This window comes from Oncorhynchus gorbuscha, linkage group LG05 (assembly GCF_021184085.1).
Source record: "Oncorhynchus gorbuscha isolate QuinsamMale2020 ecotype Even-year linkage group LG05, OgorEven_v1.0, whole genome shotgun sequence".
In the NCBI taxonomy this organism is placed as follows: domain Eukaryota; kingdom Metazoa; phylum Chordata; class Actinopteri; order Salmoniformes; family Salmonidae; genus Oncorhynchus; species Oncorhynchus gorbuscha.
The window spans coordinates 6,838,902-6,848,991 of NC_060177.1; the positions used below are offsets into that span (position 1 = coordinate 6,838,902).

The window sequence follows — 10,090 nt, forward strand, 5'->3', positions numbered from 1 at the left end:
AACATGTGTTATTTACCAAATACTTATTTTCCACCATAATCTGCAAATAAATTCATTTAAAATCCTACTATATGATTTTTTGGATTTTTTTTCTCATTTTGTCTGTCATAGTTAAAATGTACCTATGATGAAAATTACAGGCCTCGCTCTTCTTTTTAAGTTGGAGAACTTTCACAATTGGTGGCTGACTAAATACTTTTTTGCCTCACTGTATGTAGTATTTTTTTTTTTTATTTCACCTTTATTTTACCAGGTAGGCTAGTTGAGAACAAGTTCTCATTTGCAACTGCGGCCTGGTCTAGATAAAGCAAAGCAGTTCGACACATACAACAACACAGAGTTACACATGGAAAAAACAAACATACAATCAATAATACAGTAGAAAAGTCTATATACAGTGTGTGGAAATGAGGTAGGATAAGGGAGGTAAGGCAATAAATAGGCCATGGTGGTGAAGTAATTACAATATAGCAATTAAACACTGGAATGGTAGGATGTGCTGAAGATGAATGTGCAAGTAGAGATACTGGGGTGCAAAGGAGCACGATAAATAAATAAATACAGTATGGGGATGAGGTAGAGTGGATGGGCTATTTACAGATGAGCTATGTACAGTTGCAGTGATCTGTGAGCTGCTCTGACAGCTGGTGCTTAAAGCTAGTGAGGGAGGTAAGAGTCTCTAGCTTCAGAGATTTTTGGAGTTTGTTCCAGTCATCGGCAGCAGAAAACTGGAAGGAGAAGCAGCCAAAGGAAGAATTGGCTTTGGGGGTGACCAGTGCGATATACCTGCAGGAAAGCGTGCTAATGGTGGGTGCTGCTATGGTGACTAGAGATGAGCTGAGATATAAGGCGGGGCTTTACCTAGCAGAGACTTGTAGATGACCTGGAGCCAGTGGGTTTGGCGACGAGTATGAAGCGAGGGCCAGCCAACGAAAGCATACAGGTCGCAGTGGTGGGTAGTATATGGGGCTTTGGTGACAAAATGGATGGCACTGTGATAGACTGCATCCAATTTGCTGAGTAGAGTGTTGGAGGCTATTTTGTAAATGACATGGCCGAAGTCGACGATCGGTAGGATGGTCAGTTTTATGAGGGTATGTTTGGCAGCATAAGTGAAGGATGCTTTGTTGCGAAATAGGAAGCCAATTCTAGATTTAAGTTTGGATTGGACATGTTGAATGTGAGTCTGGAAGGAGAGTTTACAGTCTAACCGGACACCTAGGTATTTGTAGTTACATTTACATTTAAGTCATTTAGCAGACGCTCTTATCCAGAGCGACTTACAAATTGGTGCATTCATCTTATGACATCCTAGTTGTCCACATATTCTAAGTCAGAACCGTCCAGAGTAGTGATGTTGAGCAGGCGGGCAGGTGCAGGCAGCGATCGGTTGAAGAGCATGCATTCGGTTTTACTTGCATTTAAGAGCAGTTGGGAGGCCACAGAAGGAGAGTTGTATGGCATTGAAGCTCACCTGGAGATTAGTTAGCACAGTGTCCAAAGAAGGGCCAAAGGTATACAGAATTGTGTTGTATGCGTAGAGGTGGATCAAATAATCACCAGCAGCGAGAGCGACATCATTGATGTATACAGAGAAGAGAGTCGGCCCGAGAATTGATCCTTGTGGCACCCCCATAGAGACTGCCAGAGGTCCGGACAACAGGCCCTCCGCTTTTACATACTGAACTCTATCGGAGAAGTAGTTGGTGAACCAGTATAATGTATCTATGTAGTATAATGTATCTATGTAGTATAATGTATCTATGTAGTATAATGTATCTATGTAGTATAATGTATCTATGTAGTATAATGTATCTATGTAGTACAATGTATCTATGTAGTGTAATGCATCAATGTAGTATAATGTATCTATGTAGTATAATGTATCTATGTAGTATAATGTATCTATGTAGTATAATGTATCTATGTAGTATAATGTATCTATGTAGTATAATGTATCTATGTAGTGTAATGCATCAATGTAGTATAATGTATCTATGTAGTATAATGTATCTATGTAGTATAATGTATCAATGTAGTATAATGTATCTATGTAGTGTAATGTATCTATGTAGTGTAATGCATCAATGTAGTGTAATGTATGTATTCAGAGTAATACCTATGTAAAAGCTATATACTATGAGTATCTCATAACAATGAAGACAGTATAGTGCCACCAGCAAACAAATAAGTTCTACTTGAGTTTCCATATGTCCTGACACACTTCATCACACTGATGTAATACATCACACATAGAAAGTAGTGCACTATAAAGGGAATAGGCTGGTATTTGGAACAGAAAGCCATTAGTGTCCCAGACAGTAGTCTCACTTTATGAAGGAAGTGCTCTTTGCCAATCGCTCCGACTTTCCCAGTGTAGTTGATGAAGATGATGTTCCCCTCGGTGGCTCCGTAACATTCACAGACACGGATGTCACCAAAACGCTGCAGGAACTCTGACCAGGTGTCTGCTCTAAGCCCGTTACCCAGGGCCAGACGTACCTTGTGATGCCTGTCATTATCTTTCTGAGGAGAGGAGAGGACAGGAGAGAGGTGAGATGTGAGGAGAGGTGAGAGAAGAGGTAAGGGGAGGAGAAGTGAGTAGACAAGGGGAGGGGAGAGGGGAGATGAGGAGAGAAGAGAAGAGGAGAGGTCGGGGGAAGGTGGGGTGAGGAGAGGTGAGGAGAGAGAGGAGCGGAGAGGAGAGGAGAGAAGAGAGGATAGGATGTACAGGCATTTGGTTTACATTGATTAATGATTTGATACTATCAGCCCATTTCTTTAGGGTCTGTAATGGTCTGAATGATGAAAGTAACAGGTGGCGTGTGTTCCAGTACCTTGGGTGAGTTACAGAGGTACCTCATGATCTCTCCTATGTACTGGATCACTGTCACCTTGTGTTTCCTGCAGTCATCCCAGAAGTTAGAGGCAGAGAATTTACGCCTCAGGACAACGGTGTTGCCTGAGAGGAGAAGATAAAGCACCAACATTCAACAGAGCTCACAACCTCATGGACAAACAAACTAACTCACTAACTGACTGGCTACATGATTACCTAACATACTAACTCACTAACTGACTGGCTACATGATTACCTAACATACTAACTCACTAACTGACTGACTAAATGATTACCTAACAAACTAACTGACTGACTAAATGATTACCTAACTAACTAACTAACTAACTAACTAACTAACTAACTAACTAACTAACTGACTGACTGACTAAATGATTACCTAACTAACTAACTAACTAACTAACTAACTAACTAACTAACTAACTAACTAACTAACTAACTAACTAACTAACTGACTGACTGACTAAATGATTACCTAACTAACTAACTGACTGACTAAATGATTACCTAACTAACTAACTAACTAACTAACTAACTAACTAACTAACTAACTAACTAACTAACTGACTGACTGACTAAATGATTACCTAACTAACTAACTGACTGACGAAATGATTACCTAACTAACTAACAAACTAACTAACTGACTGACTAAATGATTACCTAACAAACTAACTGACTGACTAAATTATTACCAGATCCAGATCTAAAGTTCTGAACCAGTTCTGAACCAGATCTAGACAAGTTCTGAACCAGATCTAGAGAAGTTCTGAACCAGATCTAGACACGTTCTGAACCAGATCTAGAGAAGTTGTGAACCAGTTCTGAACCAGATCTAGACAAGTTGTGAACTAGTTCTTAAGAAGTTCTGAACCAGTTCTGAACCAGATCTAGACAAGTTGTGAACTAGTTCTGAAGAAGTTCTGAACCAGTTCTAAACCAGTTCTGAATCAGTTCAGCTCTTCACACCTCTTCATGCTGTATCTTTCTCCCATATACTGCACTACTATGAAGTGCATGTTATCCATGCAGGAATTGAACCCACGATCTGGCGGCTGCCAGAACAACACTCTCACCAACTGTGCCATACAGTGCAGTAGTGTACCTCTCTCTATGGCTCCATTCACCCCAATCACAAAGCCTGAAGCGTGGTAAAGAGGCAGGTAGATGTAGAAGACATCATCAGAGGCCACACCTGAGATGGCCTGTATAGAGGAGGCCTTGTACAGCCACTCATGTGTGATCACCGCAGCCTTCGGCAGACCTGAGGACGAGACAACAGGAAGGGCAGGAAACAGAGAATCAAGGCTGATGAAAATCTCAAATGGTACCTTATATCTTTGACCAATCAGAGTTGTGCAATCTAAGAACATTTACCTGTCTGGCATAAACATCAGTAGTATTCTATTTAATTTATACTACAGGGCCAACCAGAGTCATACCGGTCTGGACATCAGTAGTATTCTGTCTAATTCACACTACAGGGCTGACCAGAGACATACTGTACTGGTCTGGACATCAGTAGTATTCTGTCTAATTCACACTACAGGGCTGACCAGAGACATACTGTACTGGTCTGGACATCAGTAGTATTCTGCCTAATTCACACTACAGGGCTGACCAGAGACATACTGTACTGGTCTGGACATCAGTAGTATTCTGTCTAATTCACACTACAGGGCTGACCAGAGACATACTGTACTGGTCTGGACATCAGTAGTATTCTGTCTAATTCACACTAAAGGGCTGACCAGAGTCATACTGTACTGGTCTGGACATTAGTAGTATTCTGTCTAATTCACACTACAGGGCTGACCAGAGACATACTGTACTGGTCTGGACATCAGTAGTATTCTGTCTAATTCACACTACAGGGCTGACCAGAGTCATACTGTACTGGTCTGGACATCAGTAGTATTCTGTCTAATTCACACTACAGGGCTAACCAGAGTCATACTGTACTGGTGTTAAGGATTTCTTAAAAGCAATAATGACTAATTATGTATACATTTCAATCAGGACTGACTAATCAAAAAACTATTAAGTTACTGTATAGATGTATGAATTTTCTTTTTAACCTTAGTACTGAATATAATGTGTGTAAATATAATCAAGAATTAGAACAATGACTGTCTGTTCCTTGGTAGAAATGAATTAACTTATAGCCAGACTGGCTATAATGCTTATCTACACAGGCAGACCTTGGCTTGGGTCGTGAATTATCTTACTGGGAAGATACAATGTGGGAAGGTTTGAGAACTATACAGCCATTGTACTGCTGGTTGATGAGACGGGGTAGTACGAAAACTAATGACGTCATTTTCAGTTTATAATCTGTGGTAAACTGTAATGTTCAGTACTCTCGAGAATAAGTGCAGCTGGTTGATTTTTGAGACTGGTCTCTGTCCATTTTATGCAAATAAGAGTCTTACAAATTCTTAGGAATTGACAGAGTGTTTAATTTTAATTGGGTATTAAAACATAGAGGAATATAATTCCTGTAACAATCGGTCCTTCGAACGCAGGAACTAAATACTCGTCTCTGCCATCTGAAGGTTGTGCACCGAAAATCGTGCACGAGCGGGTCTGGTCCCGTTATTTAAGACCTGGCCTCTGAATTGATGGAAAAGACCAGGCCGGTGTACACCCCAGACCGACAGGGACGGTGACTAGATCCAACGAACAGTGCTTTTCCCAGTCGGCGGCAAGGTCAGTAGACTTTATTCTCGAATTTGGGAGGAATTATTTAACTTCTTCGAGATAGGGGGCGCTCTTTTAATTTTTGGATAAAAAACGTTCCCGTTTTAAACAAGATATTTTGTCACGAAAAGATGCTCGACTATGCATGTAATTGATAGCTTTGGAAAGAAAAGACTCTGACGTTTCCACAACTGCAAAGATATTATCTGTGAGTGCCACAGAACTAATGCTACAGGCGAAACCAAGATGAAATTTCATACAGGAAAGGGTCCAGATTTTGAATGCCCTGTGTTCCAATGTCTCCTTATATGGCTGTGAATGTGCCAGGAATGAGCCTGGACTTTCTGTCGTTTCCCCAAGGTGTCTGCAGCATTGTGACGTATTTGTAGGCATATCATTGGAAGATTGACCATAAGAGACTACATTTACCAGGTGGCCGCCCGGTGTCCTCCGACGAAATTATTGCGTAATCTCCAGCTCCATGCGCGTTCTATTTTCTTCAGAGGAGAAAGTCAACTGCCACGAATGATTTATCATCGATAGATATGTGAAAAACACCTTGAGGATTGATTCTAAACAACGTTTGTCATGTTTCTGTCAATATTATGGAGTTAATTTGGAAAAAAGTTTGCGTTGTAATGACTTAATTTTCGTTTTTTTTCTTTCCAAACGTGATGAACAAAACGGAGCGATTTGTCCTACACAAATAATCTTTTTGGAAAAACTGAACATTTGCTATCTAACTGAGAGTCTCCTCATTGAAAACATCTGAAGTTCTTCAAAGGTAAATGATTTTATTTGAATGCTTTTCTTGTTTTTGTGAAAATGTTGCATGCTGAATGCTAGGCTTAATGCTATGCTAGCTATCAATACTCTTACACAAATGCTTGTTTAGCTATGGTTCAGAAGCATATTTTGAAAATCTGAGATGACAGTGTTGTTAACAAAAGGCTAAGCTGGAGATCTAATATATTTATTTCATTTCATTTGCGATTTTCATGAATAGTTAATGTTGCGTTATGGTATGAGCTTGAGGCTATAAATAGGATCCCGGATACGGGATTGCTCGTCGCAACAGGTTAAGATATTTTTGATTGAATGTTCTAAAGGAGTTTGGATTTAATCAATGATAGGTGCTTGAATATTCTGAACAAATACAATGGGTTTCTACTTTGTGCTTTAACCAAAATCGATAGGAAGGAAACGGGTCTGAACTGACTGCACTACCAAAACTAAACTAGAACTTAGTTGATCCTATTATTATTATTATATTATCCTGGTTTTGCAAGCCGAAGGGTTATTAAGGGTGGGATATAGTAAGTTTTGTTAGATAGGACGGTCGTTCTGTACAAATAGGATAGCCATTAATTCAATAAACATACCAAAATAAAGTTGAACCTGAGTAGTCTATCTGTATATGGGAAGTAGTCTGACTATGAAAAATAGCAGATAGATATATTAAAACAGGTGAGGATAAATTAGGCTTGGTGAGAAGGCAGGGTAATTCTAGGCGAACAGAAAAATTGAACCTATTCAATGCTGAAAGAAATTAATATCCAAGGTGGTGGAGAGGGAAACCTAGTCTAGAGAAGTGAGATATGATATATTAACATTGAAAGTCCCAAGGAACAATAGTTTATAATGAGCTTATAATTGTATACGGGTGAAATGTAATCCGATCAAAAGTCAAATCTATAGACAAAGTTTCCAGAAAGGAGAAATAAATATAGAAACCCATACACATTGATTATCATTAAAGAGACACACACATAGTCAGACAGGAGAGCAACTAAAGTAACTGGGTAACGGTAAATACACTTAAATAGGTCATAGAAATATATACACATAGATAGTGATAAATACCATAGCTAAACATGGGTAGCAAGTCCTCCAAGGAGAACCCGGACAGGAGATTAACGTTATATGGAGCAGAAAGACAGAAGGAATATTGATTTCTGTTTAAAATAGAAAAAAGGGTATGGTTTTGATGGGCATCTAAATGTAGAAAAGCTGGAATCACTTATAAAACAGATACATAAGGAATGTGAAAAAAATGTAAAAATGCAGAATAAACAAGGGTTATACACAGCCGGAGTTTGGCTTTCAGAAGCAAAAAAGAGAGTTGAGGATGAAAATAGGAGGAAACCCAAAAATAACCAAGATGCACTGCCCTCTGCTCCCGGAGATAAAAAGTTAGCCAATTGGGCGGGGGTGAGGGTAACAAACTATATCCTTCTCGAGTATACCAAGAATACAGAGGTAATCCTGTCGATGAAATAGTGGTTGTGAGAATACGGCTGCAGGAGCTACCTGCAGCCCAGTTTACCTGTAGTTCCTGACGTATAGATGTAGAGGGCAGGGCTCTTTAAGGTGACCTTTGACCTGAGCTGTGGGTCCAGAGGTTGATCTGAGGCCTGCTGTATCCTGCTGCTGCTCAGAGTTTTCACGCCCTTCGTCACACACTTCTCCTCCTCCTCACCCAGCACAAACACACTTACACTCTGCTCCCTCAGGGTGGGGAGAACCTCCTCTACCGCTCCACGCAACTCTGGGGGAGGAGAGAGTGAGGGACACAGACAGAGCAAGCATGAGACAGAATCCTATGAATTCTGGCCTGTGCACTACTAGCATTGCCTCCCACTAGCTGCATAGAGGGAAAGGAGGATACCTAGTCAGTTGTACAACTGAATGCATTGAACTTCCACATTTAACCCAACCTCTGAATCAGAGAGGCTGACATAATCAACATCCACGTTTTCAGCATCCAGGGAACAGTGGGTTAACTGCCTTGCTCAGGAGCAGAACGACAGATTTGTACCTTGTAAGCTCGGGAATTCGATCCAGCAACCTTTCAGTTACTGGCCCAACGCTCTAACCACTAGGCTACCTTTCGGTTACTGGCCCAAAGCTCTAACCACTAGGCTACCTTTCGGTTACTGGCCCAACGCTCTAACCACTAGCCTACATATCGGTTACTAGCCCAACACTCTAACCACTAGCCTACATATTGGTTACTGGCCCAACGCTCTAACCACTAGCCTACATATCGGTTACTAGCCCAACACTCTAACCACTAGCCTACATATTGGTTACTGGCCCAACGCTCTAACCACTAGCCTACATATTGGTTACTGGCCCAACGCTCTAACCACTAGGCTACCTTTCGGTTACTGGCCCAACGCTCTAACCACTAGGCTACCTTTCGGTTACTGGCCCAACGCTCTAACCACTAGGCTACCTTTCGGTTACTGACCCAACACTCTAACCACTAGGCTACATATCGGTTACTGACCCAACGCTCTAACCACTAGCCTACATATCGGTTACTGACCCAAAGCTCTAACCACTAGCCTACATATCGGTTACTGACCCAACGCTCTAACCACTAGCCTACATATCGGTTAATGGCCCAACGCTCTAACCACTAGCCTACATATTGGTTACTGGCCCAACGCTCTAAACACTAGGCTACCTTTTGGTTACTGGCCCAACACTCTAACCACTAGCTTACCTATCGGTTACTGGCCCAACGCTCTAACCACTAGGCTACCTGCCGATCTAGACACCATAGGTCTCTACACTAGTTATTATAGATATATTAATTATTATTCAAAATAGCTGTATTAACAATGATATTGTAAACGGCAACACCAAGGTAAGTGGGCTGGACTTACCTGAAGCAGCCAGGAGCACGTTGGTTCCGCAGCAGGTGAAACAGTGCAATAAGGACTTGGACCTGATGTTGTAGTTGAGCAGAGCGGCTGTGCATCCAAGTTTAGCCAGGGCCAGCCAGATAAACACATACATGGGCTCGTTACCCATGAAGAGCGCGACAGTGTCCCCTTCCTTCACGCTGGCGTGCTGTGAGAGCGCCCGGGCCAACTTGTTGCTCTGCTTGTCAACGTCCTGGTATGTATACGAACTCTTCTCGAATACAATAAACTGTTTGTTGGGATGTTTTTTGACCTTATCGAGAAAACAGTCCAGCATGCTGTAGAACGGTTTGCTCCTCTTGATTCTGTTCATTCGTAACCCGAGTAAGATGCAAGTTACTGTGTAGCGCAGGTCCTGCGTAAAATAAGGATTTCTGAGATAAAGGAAGAGTGGCAGTATAGCCAATCCTGCCAATATGGTGTAAAATAACACGTACATGTTGAAAGTTAAGGTCTACTTCTTTGTGATTGTCAATAAAAGGTGTCTCCTTCTTGGCCGTGCTATTTAAGAAAGTAACAGGTTATTGCAACACCTCCAGTCCACAACTCTCCACGACCTTTGGACGCATGTAGGCGTGAAATCCCCAACAGCCAATGGCGTTGCGAAGAATATAAAGGAAGGAAGTAGTAGGCTATTCTATTCTTCTAATTATGACCATGGCAGTGACATGTTACAGACAGACACCTCTAGGGCATTGACCTGGCATCTGGCATCTTTTGCCTACTGGGCCAGTCTAACTAATTTCTGGACTACTAAGCGCACCTGAATATAAGCCGCACCCACTGAATTATTAAAAAATATGTATTTTGTACATAA

General features: G+C 41.3%; 1 protein-coding gene across 1 annotated transcript in view; it reads right to left on the reverse strand.

Moving 5' to 3' along the window:
* LOC124035479 (very long-chain acyl-CoA synthetase-like) overlaps positions 1-9,841 on the reverse strand; it is a 34,573-nt gene extending 24,732 nt beyond the window's left edge. Inside the window, exons 1-5 of the mRNA XM_046348931.1 lie at positions 9,235-9,841; positions 7,887-8,108; positions 3,966-4,124; positions 2,838-2,962; positions 2,332-2,526 (exon numbers count right to left, since the gene is read on the reverse strand). Of these exons, the coding sequence (XP_046204887.1) occupies positions 2,332-2,526; positions 2,838-2,962; positions 3,966-4,124; positions 7,887-8,108; positions 9,235-9,712 (1,179 nt within the window). The 5' untranslated portion in view covers positions 9,713-9,841. The remainder of the gene's footprint in view (positions 1-2,331; positions 2,527-2,837; positions 2,963-3,965; positions 4,125-7,886; positions 8,109-9,234) is intronic.
* Between the last annotated feature and the right edge of the window lie 249 nt (positions 9,842-10,090).